The sequence below is a fragment of the Papio anubis genome, chromosome 7 (assembly GCF_008728515.1).
Source record: "Papio anubis isolate 15944 chromosome 7, Panubis1.0, whole genome shotgun sequence".
Lineage (NCBI taxonomy): Eukaryota > Metazoa > Chordata > Mammalia > Primates > Cercopithecidae > Papio > Papio anubis.
This window is the reverse complement of record NC_044982.1, coordinates 46,374,829-46,398,466: the sequence shown is the minus strand read 5'-3', so window position 1 is coordinate 46,398,466 and position 23,638 is coordinate 46,374,829. Positions and strand designations below refer to the sequence as shown.

General features: G+C 36.8%; 1 protein-coding gene across 10 annotated transcripts in view; it reads left to right on the top strand.

Annotated features, from left to right (window-relative positions):
* Window positions 1–23,638, top strand: part of PCNX4 (pecanex 4) — a 54,002-nt gene that overhangs the window by 29,594 nt on the left and 770 nt on the right. For 6 of the 10 annotated variants that reach the window (XM_003901883.4, XM_017961216.3, XM_017961221.3 and 3 more), the window contains 4 exons: window positions 714–817; window positions 3,693–4,723; window positions 5,104–5,290; window positions 13,840–15,386. In XM_003901883.4, the coding sequence (XP_003901932.2) occupies window positions 714–817; window positions 3,693–4,723; window positions 5,104–5,290; window positions 13,840–14,091 (1,574 nt within the window). In that variant the 3' untranslated portion in view covers window positions 14,092–15,386. Of the gene's footprint in view, window positions 1–713; window positions 818–3,692; window positions 4,724–5,103; window positions 5,291–13,526; window positions 13,795–13,839; window positions 15,387–22,937; window positions 23,292–23,638 lie in introns of those variants that run through there. The other 4 variants (XR_004185393.1, XR_002523645.2, XM_031669134.1 and 1 more) reach the window with 4 other exon arrangements.

The following is a 23,638-nucleotide window of genomic DNA, read 5'->3' as shown; positions in this document are numbered from 1 at the left end:
TATAAGCAGACCTTTTGAAGAATAGCAGTCGGTTCTGGTATGTTAACACTGTTCTGAACCACATGTTGTACAAGCAGACTTGCACAAAGATAATTTCTGCAACATTACTTATTATAGTGAAAAGTTGGAAACATCTGAAAAGTTTATCAATGAGGAAATGAATACTCAAATTCAATTAAATTGATACAGTGTATTTTCGACAGCAGTTATAATAAATTTTAGCTGTTTGCCATAGATGTGGGCGAATTTCATTAATAAAAGAGAAAAACTAAATTTAAAAAGTATACAGTGTGGTAGCATTTTATGTACATTTTTTAAACCATAAAATACTTTTATATGTTCATATGCATGTATATAAAAATGTCAAAGATATTTTAAGTCATGACTGTCAAGCTGACTTTTATAAACTCAATACTTTTCCTAATATAATTGACACGTATTTAAGATTTTATACAACAACTTCTAATTTGTTTTTCTGGAAAATCCTTGAATTTTTATGTATTATCACCTGCAGATTGTCTGTTCCAGCTGCTCTTGTAAAGAGTTAATTTAATGCCTCTTGATACGCAGTGAGTAGTTATTTCTGTTCATGACCTAATGATAGGGTAGGAGTCGTGAATCAGTTCTAGATGTCTTTTCAGTTTTGAAGATTCACATGGCAAAAATAAAAGAAGCTTGAAAAATGATTTTCTTTTTTTTCTAATTTGTTGCAGGTCTCCTCCTACCTGGATCTCATTACTTGGGCCGTTTTCAGGATCGTTTAATATGGATAATGATTCTGGAATGTGGCTATACTTACTGCTGTATTAACATTAAGGTCAGTGTGCATTTAAAACATTTCTAGTATTTTTATAGTTCATGTGTAAAATTTTACTTGTTATGTTCACATCAAACACTCAGTTTCAAAGAAGAATATCTTTTCAATTACCTGTGAAAACACCTAGCGATTTTTAAAGTATATTTCAATAAGCATATGTTGATGGGTGGACTGTTAGTTGTATAATAGAGCATGATAACAAAATATACCTGCTTCCATTCCTTCCGGTCCTATTCTTGTCACCTCTCTCTAGCTGAGCATCTCAAAAGTGTGAATCAGTAACGTTTTTTAACTCCTATATCATTTAAGCATTCTCAATAAAAACTGTATTCTAATCCTACTGCCCCTACCTGCTATACTATATTTCTCTCCTTCCTTGAAGAGCAAATGGCCTTATTAGAGCTGCTTATAGTTGTATCTCCAATTTAATTTCTTCCATTCTGTCTTCAACTTACTGTAGGTTTTTGACCCTGCTACTCCACCCAACCTGCTCTTGTCAAGGTCGCTAGTCACTGGCACATTGCTAACTCCAGTGATCAACTCTCAGAACGAGTCTTATTTGAACCATCAGCAGCATTTTACACAGCTGTTCTCTTCTCTTCACTTGTTTCGTGGGTTACTTCTCTACTTTGTGGTTCCTTCTCTTTTCTTTGACCTTTTAACACCAGTGTGTCCCAGAGCCTAGCAGTCCTTGATGACAACTCTGTCCTTCTGGTTGTTCAGGCCAAAAATACTAGAGTCGTGTTTGACTCCTTTTTTACTTGTATACTTCCACACCCAGTCCAACAAGAAATCCTGTGGGCTCCGCCTTTAAACCATATTCTGTATCCCATCTCTTTTTACCACCTTGGTCCCAGCCACCTTGATCCCTTACCTGGATAATTGAAATAACCTCCTAATTGGTTGTCCTGCTTCCACCTGTGTGCCCCTACAGTATACTGTCAACCAGAATGATCTTTAAAATCTAAGTCAAACCATGTCACTTCTGTACTCAAAACCTTGCAGTGGATCTCTTCTTTCATTCAGAGTAAAAGCCAGGCTCTAAATGGCCAGACTTCCTATTCCCTCTTTGGCCTTCTCTATTACTTTAACCCTCTCACTCTATTCCAGCCTACTGGCTATTCCCTCTGCCTGAAACACTCTGCTTTCAGATAATCATCTAACTCCCTCACCACTTTCAGGTTTTTGCTCAAATGTCACCTCCTCAGTGACTTCTCCTATGGCCATCATATTTAAAGTTACACTCCCACTCTTATCCCAGCACTCCCAATCCCCCTTGCCTTTCTTTACTTTTTCCTTATTTTTATAGTACTTATACCTTCTCACAAACTATATAATTTACTTATTAGTTTTACTGTTGATTACCCATGTCCCTCACTTTATAAGTATCACAAGCACAGGGATCTCTTGTTTTTATTCAGGAATACATCCTAAGCCCCCAAAACAGTGCCTGGCACACAATAGGCCTTTAACAAAAAAAAATTTTTTTTTTAATGAATTATAAGTTAATTTCTTGTACTAGCACAGATTGGATAAAATCACTAGTGACTAAAAAGCTGTCTCTCTAGTCCAGTGATTCTCAAAATGCAGTGCCCAGACTAGTATTAGTAATACTTCCTGAGAACTTGTTAGAAGTGGAAATTCTTGAGCCCTACCCTGAACTTGCTAAGTTAGAAACTTTGGGAGTGGGCTCAGCAAATCTGTATTTCAAAGAGCACTCTCAAGTGATGCTGACTCACCTACAGATTGAGAACCTCTGTTCTAGTCTAACCCATACGAGAAGACAAAAAATATTGAGGACATTTTGATTACTTATTTTTATTCTATTTAAAAATGATATGGTTTAATAATACCTAATAATGTTGATTGATCCTTTGTGCTCTGTGACATATGTGGTTTAAAAATATACTTTTTGATGGTACTCTTTTTTTCTGTCTTTTTTTGATGCAAGCTGGGTTAGGCCATGCCATCTATTAACAATTAATACTTTAAAATTTACAAAGCATGCAACCGTCACAACCATATGCACTAGGATTATTTTCCTTTGAAACAGAGGAAAAAGGAATCTCACAGAGGGTAGGTGACCTGCTCAAGTTGTGGGCCAGCCACCTGGTAGAACTGTGACTTAAAAACAAGTTCTGAAGGCACTGACAGCTTTGTAAAAATATATAAATTAGCAATAGCAATTATAATAGTAAATAGTGACCTGATACATCCTTTTCAAGTGATTCCTTCTAAGAAGGTAATCAAAATGTGTTTAAAATTTATGTAAGGATATATTGATAATATTCATTCACTCAGCATATATTTATTGCATACCCACTGTGTACCAGATACTGGTTTAGGCACTACTGACATAGCAGTAACCAAAGTAATCAAAGAAGTAAATCTGCATTATGATGTTAGAAATCTGGAACAGGAGAATGATAAATTCTGGCACATCCATACATTGAATAATGCTGTTAGTCTCATAAAGTGAGATGGAAAGGATATAATACTACTGTATATACTGTAGAATTCTAATTTTGCTTTTTTCTCCTCCAGGATTATAATTTGAAAGTTTTTACTGTGTGGCTCACTCTTAACTATGGATATAGTCTTTTAAAATTATATTCATACCTAATAAATTTGCCCAATTTCTAGTAGAATTTCCATAATATTTTCAAAAAAATAGTAGCATTATTTTTAATCCTATCCAGAATCAAATGTGTTAAGTGCCGTTAACTTTAAGTCAGGATGTTGCTCTTGAGTTAAAGAAATTGTTTTTGTCACTTTCCATATTTTTGTGATGAGAATCTATGGGCATTTTCAAGACTAGTTGCTGTATTCTGTGTAATAAATGATTATAAACAAGTATTTTTTATTTCTTCTTTAGGGGTTAGAATTGCAGGAAACATCCTGTCATACTGCAGAAGCTCGCAGAGTTGATGAAGTTTTTGAAGATGCTTTTGAGCAAGAATACACAGGAGTATGTTCCCTTAATGAACACTTTGGAAATGTCTTGACACCCTGTACTGTTTTGCCTGTGAAATTGTATTCTGATGCCAGGAATGTTCTATCAGGCATAATTGATTCTCATGAAAACTTAAAAGAATTTAAAGGTGACCTCGTTAAAGTACTTGTGTGGATACTTGTTCAATACTGCTCCAAAAGGCCTGGCATGAAAGAGAATGTTCACAACACTGAAAATAAAGGGAAAGCACCTCTAATCTTGCCTGCTTCGAACACTTCGCCACCTCCCAAATCCCCAGAAGACATAGATAGTTTAAATTCAGAAACTTTTGATGACTGGTCTGATGACAATATTTTTGATGATGAGCCAACTATCAAAAAAGTAATAGAAGAAAAACAGTTGAAAGATTTGCCAGGTACAAACTCATTTATTCCAGGATCAGTAGAATCACAGAGGGTTGGTGATCATTCTACAGGCACTGTTCCTGAAAACGATCTTTACAAAGCAGTTCTATTAGGATACCCTGCTGTTGACAAAGGAAAACAAGAGGACATGCCATATATTCCTCTCATGGAATTCAGTTGTTCACATTCTCACTTAGTATGCTTACCTGCAGAGTGGAGGACTAGCTGTATGCCCAATTCCAAAATGAAGGAGTTGAGCTCGTTATTTCCAGAAGACTGGTACCAATTTGTTTTAAGGCAATTGGAATGTTTTCATTCAGAAGAAAAGGCCTCAAATGTATTGGAAGAAATTGCCAACGACAAAGTTTTAAAAGACTTTTATGTTCATACAGTAATGACTTGTTATTTTAGTTTTTTTGGAATAGACAATATGGCTCCTAGTCCTGGTCATATATTGAGGGTTTACAGTGGTGTTTTGCCTTGGTCTGTTGCTTTGGACTGGCTCACAGAAAAGCCAGAGCTGTTTCAACTAGCACTGAAAGCATTCAGGTAATCCATTTAGATCATATGTAAGATATAACATTGGCGGAAAAATATTGATTTTTCTAAATCACGTACAAGAAGACAGTTGTTTCTAGTTTTTTAAAATTTACTTTCTTCAAAATGAAAAAAAAGTTTCATGTGTAGTGTGATTATATCAAGAGTACGCTTTAATTTGTGCTTCCTTTGGTTTTGTTAATCTGGAAAATCTATTTTTTTTTATGGCTTACTGATTTCTTCACCTTAACTGCATCATTTCTCCCTCCACTTTTTAGCTGAGATAGATACGATTTCAGTTCAATGTCTTAAAATATTGATTTAACAAAATCTATTTGATCCATAAAGTTGACAACAAATATTCTAAAATTCTTCGGTTCTCCATTTTTTAGGTATACTCTGAAACTAATGATTGATAAAGCAAGTTTAGGTCCAATAGAAGACTTCAGAGAACTGATTAAGTACCTTGAAGAATATGAATGTGACTGGTACATTGGTTTGGTATCTGATGAAAAGTGGAAGGAAGCAATTTTACAAGAAAAGCCATACTTGTTTTCTCTGGGGTATGATTCTAATATGGTAAGGTTAAAAAATTTTTAAGCATATATATACTAACCTTAGAGAATGGATGTCAGTTATAAAGTATTTGAACTAAGTGATAAATGATATAACATTATAGTTGTGATACAGTTTTAAGGCATTTATAATCATGACTTTATGGCGAAGCTAGACGAACTCTAGCTGATTTCTCTCCTTTGCCAACTGAAGAGGAGCCAATTAAAAATGTGTAGCCATAGTGCAATACCTGACCTATAAGAGAGCCAAGTATGTGTAGTATGCTATAACATATTTGACTAAATGGATTGTATTCCTATGTTCAATGTATGAATTATCACTTGGATTTGACTCCTAGAAAAAGTTATTTGTAAGTGGCAAAGTATTTTGCTGACATTTATACTGTATTGAAGCAAACCTAACCTGTGAAAATCCAGAGACTTAAAATAGGGGATGACTCTTTAAGATTTAGTACTTGTTCTTATCACATTTAAAATGTCATCAAGTCTACACAATATGAAAGATTCAATGTTATGAGCTTATCGTGCTTTTGTCTGTCTGGCATTATGGTTTGAGGAGCTCTGCAAATGCACTCCCCAGCGAAACTGATGAAAATTATATTTTTTTAAAATAACCACTTAAAGTCTTAGAAAGTCTCCTATGGGCATACAGCAAATGAACATAAATTTATTTTAAAAAATCTGCTAAAACCCAGTGAGAATAGTAAGAGACTGCAGTATTTGAACCAAAACCTACCCTACCTGAACCTCAGCAAGATGGAACCTCCCCTCAGACTGGTACAACCCAGAATATAGGCTCTCTTCTCTGTCAACTCCCAGTTGGAGGACTGTTTTCCTAGGAACGGCAGGAGTTCAACATTTTTAATCCTGTCCCAGCTACCTGTTGCTGAGGCTACATTCCAGGCATGTGAAGTCCAAGCAAAGATTCCCTTCTGGCCCACTGCACTTATGGGATGGAGACTTTATCTTGGGTGTGGTGCCACTGAAAATACTGGGGCCTTGCTCACTCTTGCCCGCTCATAATGTGGAGATCCTATGCTGGGAGAGGCAAGCTGGAAAGACATGAGGCTACTCCTTCCCTCCACCAAGTGCTTATCTCCTAAAGCAGAAGGGTCACTCAAGAGAGAAGCATGCTATCACCCAGAACTCTGGCTCAGAGACTTTGCCCAGTGGAAGAAGCAAATTATTACTGACAGCAACAAAAGCTCTGAATCTCTTCTTCCCAGAGGAACTGATTTATCTGCAACAGAGTGTAGACACATTGAAGCCCAAAATGTTCTTAAAAACAGTGGAGGACTTCCTGTTTTATGATAGTGTCAAAAAAAGAAAACAACATAAACAATGGAGGTCGTGGTGAGAACTAATTTCTAGGAGACTGGTAGGTTCATTAAGCTAAACGGTAAACTGGCTAGATTTTTTTCAGGGGAAGAAACAGCAAAGAGCCTTCCTGGGATCAAACACATGAAAAGCTATTCCTTTGAAGGAGTTCACATTTAATTGGATCAGTCTGTGGAGCAATGTATGCCTCAGGTCTTTGTTGAAAGCAGAGTAATCAGCTGGCAATCAGTGGAGCTTAATAGCTGGGTATGAACACTTAACAGACAAGATAACCCTGCCAAAACCATCCCAAGGTAATTGTATGCATTCAGTTCGACTGTACTCTATGAGAGGCCGTATCTGAGACTTCAAACTGGGCGGGGGATGGTAGGGAGCAGACAGGGATTGACTTCACTACAGTAAGCCAGCCAATCACTAAACAAGTACATCATAATAACAAGCCCTGGAGTTAGGAATGAAGAGGACCAGCACCCAGAATTTCTACAGTGTTACCTGCAATATCTGATTTTCAACAAAAAGTTGAGATATGCAAAGAAATGGGAAAATCTAACCCATATACCAGGGGGGAAAAAGTAGACAACCGGGCTTGCCTGTAAGAGGGAAGAGATGTCAGATTTAATAAAGATTTCATAGTAGTCATTATAAATATATCCAGAGAACCAAAGGAAACTATGGTTGAAGATATAAAGGACAGTATGGTGACAATCTCACATCAAATAGAGAATGTATGTAGAGATAGAAATTATAAAAAAGAAGGCCGGGCGCGGTGGCTCAAGCCTGTAATCCCAGCACTTTGGGAGGCCAAGACGGGCGGATCACGAGTTCAGGAGATCGAGACCATCCTGGCTAACACGGTGAAACCCCGTCTCTACTTTAAAAATACAAAAAACTAGCCGGGCGAGGTGGCGGGCGCCTGTAGTCTCAGCTACTCGGGAGGCTGAGGCAGGAGAATGGCGTGAACCTGGGAGGCGGAGCTTGCAGTGAGCTGAGATCCGGCCACTGCACTCCAGCCCGGGCGACAGAGCGAGACTCCGCCTCAAAAAAAAAAAAAAAAGAAATTATAAAAAAGAACCAAATGAAAAATTCACTAGAGGAGCTCAACAATAGATTTGAACTGGCAGAAGAAATAATTAGTGAACTTGAAGATTCTAGATCAATAGAGATTATGCAATCCAAAGAAGAGAAAAGAATGAATAAAAAGAAAGAGAGCTTCAGAGAAATGTAGGACACCATTAACTGCTCCAACATATACTTAATACCAGAAGGAGAGAGAAGGGATAAAAAAATTATTTGGTGAAGTATTGGCTGAAACTTCTTAAATTTATTGTAAAACATTAATCTACACATCCAGGAACTTCAGTGAACTTTATAATAAATGCAAAGAGATCCGCAGGCAAATAACATCATGGTAAAAATGTGGAAATCCAAAGACCAGGAGAAAACCTTGAAAGCACCAAGTAAAAACTACTTGTACATTTTAAGGAAAGTCATATAAAATTAACAACTGATTTGTCATCAGAAACAATGGAGGCCAGAAGCATGGAATGACATAGTCAAAGTGCCCCCTTAACCCCAAAACAGAAAGCTTAACCAAGGACCCTGTATCTGACAAAGGGATCTTTCAAAAATGAAAGCAAAATAAAGAAATTCCAGATAAACAAAAACAGAATTTGTTGCTACCAGACCCACCTTACAAGAAACACTAGAGTTCTTCAGACTGAAAGTAAGTGACCACAGACAATAATTCAGATTCACACACAAAAACAAAGAGCACCAATAAAAGTAACTGTGTAATGATAAAAAAGAGTAAAAAGGCATATTTCTTCTCTTAACTGATTTGAAAAGCAATTCTATAAAATGTATTCATGTATTATTGGGCCTGTAATATATAGGAATGTAATTTGCTAATAATTGCACAGAGGAAGCCAGTAGGGGCAAAGCTGTACTGGATAAAGGAAGTGAATCCAGATGATTCATTTCTGGATTCTTGAATCTACAGGAAGATAGAGAAATAGCATTTTTTTAAAGGGTAACATAAGGCTGGGTGCAGTGGTTCACGCCTGTAATCCCAGCATTTTGGGAGGCCGAAGCAGGCGGATCATCTGAGGTCAGGAGTTCGAGACCAGCCTGGCCAACATGGTGAAACCCTGTCTCTACTAAAACTACAAAAAAATTAGCTGGGTGTGGTGGTGGGTGCCTGTAATCCCAGCTACTTGGGCACCTGTAATCCCAGCTACTTGGGAGGCTGAAGCAGGAGAATCACTTGAACCCAGGAGGCGGAGATTGCAGTGAGCCGAGATCGCACCACTGCACTCCAGCCTGGGCAACAAGAGTGAGACTCCATCTCAAAAAAAAAAAAAAGGGTGCCGGGCGCGGTGGCTCAAGCCTGTAATCCTAGCACTTTGGGAGGCCGAGACGGGCGGATCACGAGGTCAGGAGATCGAGACCATCCTGGCTAACACAGTGAAACCCCGTCTCTACTAAAAAATACAAAAAACTAGCCAGGCGAGGTGGCGGGCGCCTGTAGTCCCAGCTACTCGGGAGGCTGAGGCAGGAGAATGGCGCAAACCCGGGAGGTAGAGCTTGCAGTGAGCTGAGATCCGGCCGCTGCACTCCAGCCTGGGCCACAGCGCCAGACTCCATCTCAAAAAAAAAAAAAAAAAAAGGTAACATAACAATGCTGGGCATGGTAATTTAGGACTATAATCCCAGCAAGTTGGGAGGCCAAGGCAGGAGGATTGCTTTGAGACCAGGAGTTTGAGACCAGCCTGGCCAACATAGCAAATCCTATCTCTACAAAAAATAAAAATTAGCCAGGTGTGGTGGTGTGCATTTGTAGTCCTAGCTACCACTTGAGAGGCTGAGGTGGGAGGATTACTTGAGCCAGGTGTTCAGGTTATAGTGAGCTATGATTGCACCACTGCACTCTATCCTAGGTGATGGAGCAAGACCCTGTCTCTAAAAAAATAAAAATAATTAATATAACACAATAAATGCATACTTGCTCCCTTTTCTCTTACCTTCTTTTAAAGGCATAAAATTATATAAAGTGATAATTAAAACAATGTACTGTTGGATTTGTAACATTTGTAATGTGATATGTATAACGGTACCACAGAAGGGAAGAAAAGGGACTAGAACTTTGTAAGAGTAATATTTCTGCTTCACCACAATTAGTATAAATCTAAGACTGACTCTTGTAACACAGAGATAGTAAGCTTTAGTCAACCACTGAGGAAATAACTGAGGAAAAAAGTGAAAACCGTCATTAAAGAAATTTAAATGGCATATTGCAAAATAGTCACTTTCTTGACAAGAGAAAGTCAAGAAAGAATAGAGGGATAAAAAAGATATGAGACGGGAGGCTGAGGCAGGAGAATGGCGTAAACCCGGGAGGCGGAGCTTGCAGTGAGCCGAGATCGCGCCACTGCACTCCAGCCTGGGCGACAGAGCAAGACTCTATCTCAAAAAAAAAAAAAGGAAAAAAAAAGATATGAGACAAAACAGAAAGGAAAATGACAGACAAAATTCAGCTATTTCAGTAATAAAATTAACGGGAATGGATTAAATAATCCAGATGAAAGGCAGAGATTATCAGACTGGATTTAAGAAAATGCTTGTAATCCCAGCACTTTCGGAGGCCAAGACAGGTGAATCACTTAAGTCCAGGAGTTCAAGACCAGCCTGGGCAACACAGTGAGACCTTGTCTCTAAAAAAAAAAATAAACAAAATTATCCATACATGGTGGTGTGTTCCTGTAGTCCCAGCTACTCTGGAGGCTGAGGTGGGAAGATTGCTTGAGCACAGGAAGGGATATATAAACTATATAATATTTTATTAATATAAATATGTAATATATAAAATATATAAATAAAAGACACAAACCATATGATCATCTCAGTAGATATAAAAAAACTAACAAAATCCCTCACCCTTTCATAGTAAAAACAAACTAGGAAAGAAGGGAACTTCTTCAACCTGAACATCTATGAAAAACTCACAGTGAACATCATAATTATTGGTGAAAGATTGGATGCTTACCCCTAAGATCAAGAAGATAAAAATGTCTACTCTTACCACTTTTATTAACCATTGTACTAGAACTTCTAGCCAGGTGGTATGGACTGAATGTTTACACCCCAAATGTACATGTTGAAGCCTAACCACCAATGTGATGGTAGTAGGAGGTGGGGCCTTTGGGAGGTAATTATGGTTAGATGAGATCATGAGCATGGAGCCCTGTGGTGGGATTAGTACCCTTATAGGAAGAGGAAGAGACACCCAGAGCTTCCTGTTGTTTTGCCATAGAGCAGAATAAGAAGATGGCTATCCATGAGCCAGGAGGATAGCCCTCATCAGAACCCAGACATGAAACCACCCCGATCTTGGACTTCCCAGCCTCCAGAACCATGAGAAATAAATGTCTCTTCTTTAAGTCACCTAGTCTATGGTATTTAGTTATAGCAGCCTAAGCTAAGACACCAGAGTAATTAGGCAAGAAAAAGAAATAAAAGGCATTCAGATTAGGAAGAAGTAAAATTATCTCTATTCACAGATGACATGATCTTGATGATGTATAGAATATCTAAGGAATCAACTAAAAAGCTTAGAACTGATTAACAAATTCAGGATGGTTGCAAGATATAAGATCAACATTAAAAAATCTGGTGAATTTCTATACACTAGCAACGAACAAACCAAAAATGAAGTTAAGGAAATCCCACTTAAAATAACATCAAAAATAATAAAATACTTAGGGAAAATGGAACAGTAGTAGTACAGAGCCTATACTCTGAAAACTACAAAACATTGTTAAAAGAGAAAGTTAAATATCTAAATAAATAAACATCTAGTGTTCATAAATCAAGATAACATTGTTAAGATGGCAATACTCTCCAAATTTATCTACAGATTAGCACAGTCCTTTTCAGAATTCCAGTTAGCTTCTTTGTGGAAATTGAACAAGCTGATTTTCTAAAATTAATATGGAATTTCAAGAGACCCTGAATAGCCAGAACAATCTTGAAAAAGAAAATTGGCTGACTCATACTTCCAAATTTCAAAACGTATATGAAACAATAATCAAAACAGTATGGTACGGGCATAATGATAGACATATAAATCAGTGGAATTGAATTGAGGATCCAGAAATAAATCCATGGGTCTTTAGCCAACTAATTTTCAACAAGGATGCCAAGACCATTCACTGGGGAAATCATCTTTTGGTAGCAACATTCAAAAGAATAATGTTGGATTACTAGTATTAGTTTCCCAGGGCTGTTGTAGCAATTACCACAAACTGGGTGACTTTTTAAAAAATGGAAATGTATTCTGTCATCATAGTTTTAAAGGTTAGAAGGCTGAAGTCAAGGTGCCAGTAGAGCCACGCTTCCTCTAACGGCTCTAGGAAAGAATCTTTCCTGGCCTCTTCCAGCTTCTGGTGGCCCTTAACATTCCTTGGCTATGGCTGAGTAACTCCGGTCTCTATCTCCATATGTACGTGGCCTTATTCTCTATACTCTTCTGTTAATTCTCCTACTACTTTCTTTTATAAGGATGTCAGTCACTGGCTTTAAGACCCACCTAAATCCAGGATGATCTCATCTCTAAATTTTTAATTACATCTGCAAAGTACCCATTCCAAATAAGGTCACATTCACAGGTAACTTCAAAGAGATGCTATTCAACCCACTACAGACCTTACTTTATATACCATATTTTTAAAACAACTCCAAAATACATCAAAGACCTAAACATAAGTGCCATAAAAATGTTAGAAGGAAACATAAGGGTAAATCTTCATGACCTTAAACTTGGCAATAGATTCTTAGATATGACACCAAAAGCATGAGAAACAAAAGAAAAATAGATAAATATGACTTCATCAAAAGTAAAAACTTTTGTTCCTCAAAGCACACCATCAAAAAAGTAGACAACTCACAGAATGGGAAAAATATTTGCACTTATCTGTTAAGGGACTGTTACTAGAATATATAAAAGAACTCTTACAACTCTATAATAAAAAGGTAAATAGATTTTAATGTGGACAAAGGATCTATATAGACATTTCTTTAAAGAGGATGTACAAGTTGCCAGTAAGTTCATGAGAAGTGCTCCGTATAATTAGTCATCAGGGAAGTGCAAATCAAAACTACAGTAAAATAACACTTCACACACACGGGATGGCTAAAATCAAAAGGTCTGAAAATAAGTGTTAACAAGATGTGGAGAAATTGGAACCCTCTTCTGCTCTTGGGAATGTAAAATGGTACAGCCACTTTGGAAAACATTCTGGCAGTTTCTCAAATAGTTAAGCATAGAGTTAACATACGACCTAGCAGTTCTATCCCTAAGTACATATACCTAAGAGAAATAAGAACATAAATCCACATGAAACCTTGTACATGAATGTTTATAGCAACATTATTCTTAATTGCTATAAGGTGGAAACAAACCAACTGTACATCAATTGCTGAAAACAAATTTTAGTATATCCATATGATGGAATATTATTCTGCCATAAAAAGGAATAAGGTACTGATACATGTACAACATAGATGAACCTTGAAAATATGCTAAGTGAAAGAAATCGGTCACAAAAGACCACATACAAGTGAAATTTACAGAAGAGGCAAGTCTATAAAGATAGAAAATATGTTAGTGGTTACTTAGGGAAGGGTCAATGAGGAGATAGGATGGTGATAACTAAAGAGCACAAGGATACTTCTTGAGGTTATGGTATTTTAAAACTTAACTGTGGTAATGGTTGCACGTATCTGCGACTATAATAAAAACCATTGAATTGCATACAGTAAATAAATAGATTGTATGGAATGTGAATTATACCTCAACAAAGCTGTTTCTTTAAAAAGAGCCTATTGTATCATTCACCACCAAATAGTATTTATGACTATGCGTCGCTGAGGCAACAGATCAGAGAAGGAAGACAGAGAGAAGTGACTAAGATTTTGCCTAATGGTGATTGAGATGGCTGCCAGGAAACTTTCTTTTATTAAAGAACAAAGGAAGTAGAGGTAATTCTTGATTCTGAATACAAGCAACTCATTGTGTACATTTTTAAAACTTTCTGTTTTTTGAACTTGGGAAAAGTTTGCTTAATTACAATGCAATTTTTCTATAAGTTTATAAATAAAATATGAAGACCTAAATGTAATCTCTTTTCTTTTTCTCCTCCTACCATTTTTACTGTAAAGGGAATTTACACTGGAAGAGTACTTAGCCTTCAAGAATTATTGATCCAAGTGGGAAAGTTGAATGCTGAAGCTGTTAGAGGTCAGTGGGCCAATCTTTCGTGGGAATTACTTTATGCCACAAACGATGATGAAGAACGTTATAGTATACAAGCTCATCCACTACTTTTAAGAAATCTTACAGTACAAGCAGCAGATCCTCCCCTGGGGTATCCGATTTATTCTTCAAAACCTCTCCATATACATTTGTATTAGAGCTCATTTTGACTGTAATGTCATCAAATGCAATGTTTTTATTTTCTCATCTTAAAAAAGTAACTGATTCTTGTAACTTCAGGTCTTCTCCCCACCCTCATTCAGATGCCTGAGAACAGCTAAGCTCCATAAAATTGGTTCTCTTAGCCATCTTAATGGTTTTAAAAAACAACAAAAACATCTTTTTGTCTAATGTAAAAGTTAGAACTATTTGGCCAATACTTGTGCCCTCTGGACTTTAGTAGACTTTGGTAAATATGAGAAAACATTTGTGTAATTATTATATAATGAATTTTGTAATGCTTTCTTAAATGTGTAATAGGTGAATTGCCATATAAAGTTAACAGCTATGTAATTTTTACATACTTAAGATAGACATATCAGTGTTCTAAGTAGTGATAATGGATCCTGTTGAAGGTTAATATAATTTATAGTATTTTCAAATGTGCTGTTTTAACACCTAATATTATCTGAATGTTTTTATATAGTTTGTTTTCATAGACTTCAATTCACAAACTTTAAAAAACTTTTAATAAGATATTTTCTTTCCTTTTCAAATATCCTTTTGATATATGTGAAAGAAGCAGGGTTCATCCCATTCATCATGTGAATATTCACAGGAAGAGCAATGTTAGGGTAATCTGCATATGACTACTAAAGCATAGATCTGACTCATATATTTCTTTCAAATGAATTTACTGCTTCTGAAAAACGATTCACTCAACAGGACTACCAGTTACTAATGTCTTAAGGTATATGAACTAAAGAGGAGATGGGAAGAAAATTTTTATAATATGATCTGAATTTTATTTTCATTCTCTTCTTGCTTAGGAACGTTTTACAGATACATGTAAGGGGAATTAACAATGAATCCACATCAGTTGAGAGATCAGTTTCCTCTACTTCTTACTTAATTTCCAATGAAATCGGTAGGAGCCCCCTAGATTTATAATAATGTATTCTCTTTAGAAATCATTCAAATTATATGAAATGTACCAGTTAAGCTGCTATTAATATTCCATTTATTTAGTATGTGGACCAGTTCACTCTAACAATGTTAAAGGATAACTTTTTGGACCAATTTTCAGTTAATGAATTCAAGAGATTTGTATGTTTATCTTTTTTTTGGAGGTAATATAGTACAGTTACTAAGATAAGATTTTATATTACTCTTGAGTTCACATCTCAGACTTATGATTTAATTTACATGATTGAGATTTACTAGCTGTATACCTTTATATCTTTGTCATGTAGAAATATTTTCTCATGTCATTAAAAGTACTTTGTAATTATCACCTTTTTTTTTTTTTTCGAGACAGTCTCACTCTGTCGCCCAGGCTGGAGTGCAGTGGCACGATCTCGGCTCACTGCAACCTCCGCCTCCCTGGTTCAAGCAATTCTCCTGGCTCAGCCTCCTGAGTAGCTGGGATTAAAGGCACGCGCCACCATGCTGGCTAATTTTTGAATTTTTAGTAGACATGGGGTTTCACCATGTTGGCCAGGATGGTCTCGAACTCCTGACCTCATTCTCCACCCACCTCGGCCTCCCAAAGTGCTGGGATTACAGGCTTGAGCCACCGCGCCCGGCCAAACCTTTTCTACTTCCAACTTTACTGGTGCATTCATACCAACTATTTCAGAGAGCTAGAAAAGCCAAGCAAAATAGTATTTTAAAATCTGCTTAAAGACATTAGAAAACCAAAAGACAGTGAAGAATAACATCACTAAGATCTAAGACAGAATGAAACTTAGATACCTGAGCTCAGCATTTGGGCTGCTTTTCTTGTAGGAGATATGCCAATTCAGGATAAGGTGGTTGTGAGTCTGAGACACTAAGTAACACTTATGACAGCCTTGCTGCTGAGTTAGAGGGACAAAAACTGGAGACCAAGGCTCTCCAAGGAAGTAGGGAAGGGGAAAGGAACCCTAGTTAACTGACCATACATTGGGTTGTGTCCCCAAGGACCATATCCAAATCGTAAGGGTGAGGAAAAACCAGATGCAGTTAGGATCTTCTCACTTCCCAAAACTGGATTAAGGTGACCCTTTGTCCGCTACCCAGAGCAAATGTAAATCCTCTCTGATCTTTTGAGTTATTTTTATAACTTTTCACGTTTAGTATTGGAAAGTTATTTAAGGTATCTGAGGAAACAAGGCAACGTGATCAAAATCCGAAAGAAGCAACGGATGATAGGACCGAGCCACAGGGGACCCAGATAATGAGCTACACAACACAGGGTCTAACATTACTATCTTTAGTGTGTTTAAAGATCTAAAACACAAGATTGAGAATTTCAGCAGAAAATCAGAAACTATATAGAAGAATCAATCAAGTCCCCAACTTAAAAGTACTTTAATCAAGTTTAAGAATTCAGTGAATAGGCCGGGCGCGGTGTCTCATGCCTGTAATCCCAGCACTTTGGGAGGCTGAGGTGGGTGGATCACGAGGTCAGGAGATCAAGACCATCCTGGCTAACACAGTGAAACCCCATCTATACAAAAAAAAAAAAAAAAAAAAAAAAAAAGCCGAGCGTGGTGGCAGGTGCTTATAGTCCCAGCTACTCAGGAGGCTGAGGCAGGAGAATCACTTGAACCCAGGAGGTGGAGGTTGCAGTGAGCCAAGATCATGCCACTGCACTCCAGCCTGGGTGACAGAGCAAGACTCAAAATAAATAAATAAAAGGATTCAGTGAATAGATTTGATAGAAACTGGATACAGTGAAGTAAGAATTCGTGAACTAAAAGTTATGTCAGAAGTAAATACCAGATATGAAAAACTAAGACACAAAAGAATGGAAGATACAGTAGAGAGAATAAGAGACTTAACATGAGGAGATCTAACATACACATAACTGGATTTCCAGAAGGAGAAGAGAGAATATGACAGAAGCAACCTGTGAGGAGATAATGACTGAGAATTCTCCAAATTTTTAAAAGACATGAAGACTTGCAAGATCAAAGCATGATAAATAAAAACAAAATTACACCTTAGCACATCCTAAGAAAAAATAAAACACAAAAAGAAAATCATTAAAGGAGCCAGACAGTGATAAAAGACATTACTTTTAAAGGAGCCACAGTTTTATTAAACTGACAGCTAACTTCTCAACAGAAAATATGGGAACCAGAAATCAATGGAATGATATTTTCAAGTTACTGAAAGAAAATATCTACAATTTTAGAATTCAATACCCAGCCTTTCCCCAAAAACAGTTCTTGAAGAATGAAGGCAAAGACACGTTCAAACACAACAAATTTAATAGCAGATTGTCATTAAAGGTAATAGTAAAGGGGATTCTTCAGACAGAAGGAAAATGATCCCAGAAAAGGGTTATGGATAAAGGTAGGAATGAACAGTAATTTTAAAAAATAATATACAGTTTAAGGAATATTAACTATATAAAATAGTCTTCAAGGTTAAAATAAATAATGTTAAAACGTGACAATAATATATACATTTGGTCCAGGAATTCTAAGGTCCTTACAGTTATCAGAAAGATTATAAGTAATATTAGACTGCTGTGTCATCTATAGGGTAACCACTAAAAGAACAGCAAAAAGCAAAATAAATCATATAACTACAAAGCTAATACAGGGCGAAAGTGGAATAATCGAAAAGGGAGAGAAAATATAGAACAAATAGGACAAATAGAAATCAAATAGATTAGGAGGTTTAAACCTAAATATCAGTTACAACGTTTATATGAATAGACAGTGTACCAATTAAATGCAAAGATTATCAAAGTGAAAAGAAAGAAAACCCACAAAGTACCTTTATGCAAGAGATGCCTTAAGTATAGGAGTACAAGGGTTGGAAGTAAACAAGAATGGAAAAAGTTATCGTATGAAATACAGAAACAAAAACGATAGGGCAGGAGGTATGGTGGCTATTGCAAGATTATTTAATGTTGACCTTAAGGTGAAAAGTATTGTAAAGAGAGACAATTTGTAATGATAAAAGATTTGATTCACCAGAAAGTTTCAACAGGTCTAATATTTTAATGATTTAACAATATAACCTCAAATATATAAGCTTAAATGAACAGAACTAAAATAAGAAAAGACAAATCTGCATTCCCAGGTTTTAATATACTCAGTAACAGAACAGCAGCCATGCAAAAATATGTAAATATGTAAAGATTGGAATATTTTAAAACTTAACCTACTTGGCATATATAAAACAATACCCCCCAACAACTGCAAAATACACATTATTTTCAAATGCAGGTGGAATATTTATCAAAACTGACCATATTCTAAGTCATAGAGATGGAATATATTCTTTGGTCATGTTCATTCACTTAGAAATCAATAATAATTTCAAAAACAGAAAAATTCTATTAAGTCCATTAATTAAGAAATACACTTCTAAATAACTCATGGATCAGACAATAAATTACAATGAAAATTAGAATATATTTGAACTGAATAGTAAAAGTGCTACATGTCAAAACTTATGGTAGACACCTAAAGCCATGCTTAGAAGGAAATGTATAGTCTTAAATGCACATTTAAAAAGATTGAAAATGAACCTAGTAGTTATCTCAAAAAATTCTAAGAATAGCAAATTAAACCTGAAGAAAATAAAGGAAATAAGATAATAAAGAACAAGAATTAATAGAGTGGAAAATGAAGATAAAGTTGGATCAACTAAACCAAAAGTTGATTCTTTGAAAGGATAATTGATAAGTGTCTGGTAGACTGAAAAAGGAAGAAACAACCAATATCAGGAATGAAAGGATATTACAAATCCTACGGTCATTTGACAAAATATGTGCATGACTTCAAGCCAATAAATTGGAAATTTTAAATGAAGTGAACAAATTTTTTAAAATATGGAAGAGCCAAAATTGACAAATGAAAAAATAGAAAATTTGAGTAGTTCCCTATCTGTTAAAGAAATGGAACCTATAGTTACTTTATTTGCTTTTCCATAGTGAAACAACAAGCCTAGATGGACTGATTCATCAATGGAAAAACAATCTTAAATTCTTACAAAGAGCAGCAGAAATGCAGGAACCCTCCCCAACTCATTTTATGATGCCAGAAAACCTAGATACCAAAACCTGGCAGAGACTTCCTGAGAAAGAGACCTATTTCATTCCCCCCAACATCAATGCAAAAATCCCGAACAAAATATTAGCAAACTAAACTACACACATACACACACACCTACACACACGGAATAATAAATCACACTCAAGTTGGGTTTCTTCCTGAAAAAGTGAAGTTGGTGTGATGGTTGCAAATCAATCAATATAATTCAACACATTAACAGAATGAAAGGAGAAAAATAATATTTCAGTAGATCCAGAAAAAGTATTTGATAAACCAGTATCCACTCATAAAAAGTTTGCTTTTTAATATTCATCTTTATTATTCTTATCCTGAGTATGCACATAAGATGTTCTGGGTCTGAGATAGATTTCTTATTACTCAGGGTAAATAAGTGCACCTGCCCACCTTCACACTAGTCCATATCCCCCAGAGCAACCTGATAAGAACTTATGGGATTTTGGCTGTGTAAGTGGCCAAATACTGCCTAGGCAAGGGACAGGGAAAATTAATTTTCCCTGCTTATAAAGACGAAAGAGGCAGCTGTCCTCTTCCCTGCCTGAAAGGGTCTCCTTTTACTCTAGTCTTGTGGTAGACAAAGTCTCTCCAAAAGCCAGATAGCCAGCCCCATGTGTCTCCTAGAGCTGTCTCCTACATCCCTAGGAAGATAGCATATTAGAAATGAGGAAAGATCTCAGCACAATAACCTAAGTTCCCACCACAAGAAACAAGAAAAAGAATAGCAAAATAAACCCAAAGCAGGCAAAAGAAAGGAAATAACAAACAGCAGAAATCTATGAAACTGAAAATAGAAAAATACATAAACAAAAAACTGGTTCTTCGAAAAAACATCAAGAAAATCCATAAAGCTGTAGAAAGACTGACGAAAAGAACGCAAATCATCAAGAATGAAATGGCAAATATCACTACAAATCAGGCAGTCATTAAAAAGATAATGAGAAAATACTGTAACTTTCAGCTTATACACTTGACAACTTAGAATAAATAATCTGATTCTTGAAAACCGCAAACTACTAAAACTCAACCAAGATGAAATAATCTGAATATCCTATAACCATTAAAGAATTAAATTCATAATTTAAAATCTCCTGATAAAAGAAATCTCCAGACCCAGATGCCCTGGCTTCTTTGAGGTTCTTCCATGTTGTTGCATGTATCAATCATTCATTATTTTTATTGCTGAGTAGTGCTGCACTGTATAGAATGTAACACAGTTTGTTTATACCATTCACCTGTTGGTGGACATTTGTTGGTTCCAGTTTTGGGCTATTATATAAAGCTGCTATGAGCATTCATTTACAAGTCTTTATGTGGCCATAAGCTTTCATTTCTCTTGGGCAAATACCTAGGACTGGGCTGGCTAAATCATATGATAAGTGTATATTTAAATGTTTAAGGAACTGCTAAAAGTCTTTTTCAAATTGATTGTACCATTTGACATTCCTGCCAGCAGTTTATGTGTGCAAAGTCTGTAATTACATTTATGTAAAACTATAAAATGCAAACTAATCCGTAATAATGCAAGCACATCATTGGTTGCCTGGAATGGGGTGGGTGAGGGGAAATGATTACAAAAGGGCAAAGGGAAACTTCTGGGGCTGATACCTGTGTTTACTCTCTTGATTGTGGTTATGGTTCACAAGTGTAGCCATATGACAAAACTTACCAAATTGTACACTTTAAATATGTGCCATTTATCATATATCAATTATACCTCAGAAGGTGTCAGAAGTAACAGGATATTTATATTTAAATCTGCCTTTGAGTTACTGATTGTGACCGAGGTCTCATGTGGCTTACTGGTGAATCCAGTAGCTGAGCAGACTAAAGCTGTCACTTCTGCTAACTCTTTTACCAACTCACCTACTGTCACCTTACACAACCCCAACTGTGTTTCAGCTTTGGACTAATGAACACACCATTTTCTTCCTACTTAAAAAGACCACTCAGGATAATGATTAAGAAATACATCGATGGTGAATAATAAATACTTTCAAAAAAGTTAAATGTGAACATTTGGCTTTCATAGCTCTTGACTGTCTTTGACAAACCTTGACATAAAGCTGCCTTTTCCATCTTGGGCTGTTGACAAAAAAGCCTAAGAAGGAAAGAGGGTGTGTACAGAAAACGCGCGGTGGCTCAAGCCTGTAATCCCAGCACTTTGGGAGGCCGAGACGGGCGGATCACGAGGTCAGGAGATCGAGACCATCCTGGCTAACACGGGGAAACCCCGTCTCTACTAAAAAAAAAAAAAAATACAAAAAACTAGCCGGGCGAGGTGGCGGGCGCCTGTAGTCCCAGCTATTCAGGAGGCTGAGGCAGGAGAATGGCGTAAACCCGGGAGGCGGAGCTTGCAGTGAGCCGAGATCCGGCCACTGCACTCCAGCCTGGGCGACAGAGCGAGACTCCGCCTCAAAAAAAAAAAAAAAATACCATACACAGGCCAGGGGTGGTGGCACTTTGGGAGGCCAGGGCGGGTGGATCATTTGAGGTCAGGAGTTTGAGACCAGCCTGGCCAACATGGGGAAACCCCATCTCTACTAAAAATACAAAACTTAACCGGGCATGGTGGTGCACACCTGCAGTCCCAGCTACTTGGGAGGTTGAGGTAGGAGAATCGCTTGAACCCGGGAGGCAGAGATTGCGGTGAGCTGAGATGGTGCCACTGTACTCCATCTCCAAAAAAAAAAAAAAAAAAAAAAAAGCTATACAGATGAATCTTTAAAGATTTTAATTTATATATACCTCTTCTACCATGCATTGACTGTGGTAGTTGAACAGACATCAGCAGGCACAATGCTAGGCAGGCACCGGAGATTCAGTGATGAATAAAACAAAACTGACCTGAAACCTGGCTTCCTGAAGCTTCTCTTCATCTGTCTAAATTCCTTTCTTTCAAGGCCCAGTGCAAGTGACACCATCAGAAAGAGCTTCCACACTATTCTATCTGCAAATCTCCCTTTTCTGAGCTATTATGCTTATAGTATGTACCAGGCCACATGACATATGTTATTTTGTGGCATTCTAGAATTATTCCAATCTCTTCATTTTTATAACTGGTGTGTTGTATTCAATAAATAATGTTGTTATTCCAATTTTCATCACTGGTCACGCAAGAGTCCTCTCTTCATTATATTTTGTCCCCATAGTGCACCCCCAGTTTCCTCCCCATCCTAAGTAACCATTACAATACCTAAATATGTATCTAATTAGGTTGTATGTTTTCTTGCAAAACGAGCACTATCTTCTATGCATATATATTTGTGTATGTCAACAGTATTGTGTTAGCATTGCTTCTCTATGTCTTCACTCTTTACTATGCCTCTAGTACATATCCATGTTGTTATGTATGCATTTATTCCATTGCTTCTACCCGCTATACCTCATGGTGTACCTCTACCACATGTCGTCCCTCTACCACATGTCATCTTCCCTCTTTTCCAAGGACAGCTACTTGGGTGACTTCCGACTTGCCCAACAACTATTCTAGTTATTTTATGTATGTTACTTTGGCTCCAGCTCAGTTGTGAACTGCTTGTAGATAAGGACCATGTTTTTCTTTACCTGTTACTCCTGCTGATTTTCTATTAGTGCCTGTGCATGTTTTCTGCTGTAAGGTGGTAAACATTAAAGTAAAACTAATTATAGAAGTAAGGAGTTGCCAGTGGAATCTTCCTGAGCTGAATCTAATCATGGCTTTACCCCTTACTAGCTTTGTGACCTTGACCTTGGAAAAATAAAACCTTGTTGCTCTTTCTTCATCTATAAAGGTAGATAATACCATCCATCTTAGTGGGCCGTTATGAGGAATGAATTAATTAACTAATACTAAGCACTCCAGTACAGCAGAAGACATACAACAGGTGTTTAATAAATAATAGGTACAATGAATCCTACCTACTGCTTCAAATTACAGCCATCTATACCTGTCAACTTTTCTAAGAATATAAGCATCCTGGAGGTAAGGTCATTTCAAATACTTCTTTATATCTGCTCATTACCCAGCACTCTGCTGTGTGTGAAATATTCTATACATTTATGTTGCTATGGTTTGGATGTTTTTGTCCCCTCCAAAATTCATGTTGAAAATTAATACCCAATGCAACAGTATAAAAGGATGTGGCTTTTAAGAGGTGACTGAGTAATGAATGGGATTAAATGATCTTTTAAATGCATTTTTGCCCTCTTTCCCTTCTGTCCCTTCCACCATGTGAGGACACGCATTCCTCCACTGTGGAGGATGCAGCAATGAGGTGCCATCTTGGAAGCAGAGATTAGCCTTCACCAGACACTAATTCTGCTGGTGCCTTGGTCTTGGAATTCCCAGCCTCAAGAGCCATGAGAAACAGATTTTTCTATTGTTTATAAACTACCAAATCTGTGGTATTTTGTTATAGCAGCACAAACGGACTAAGACAAATCTGTTAACTCAGATTTTAAGCATATGTGCTAAAGTATTTTAAAAGGTTAT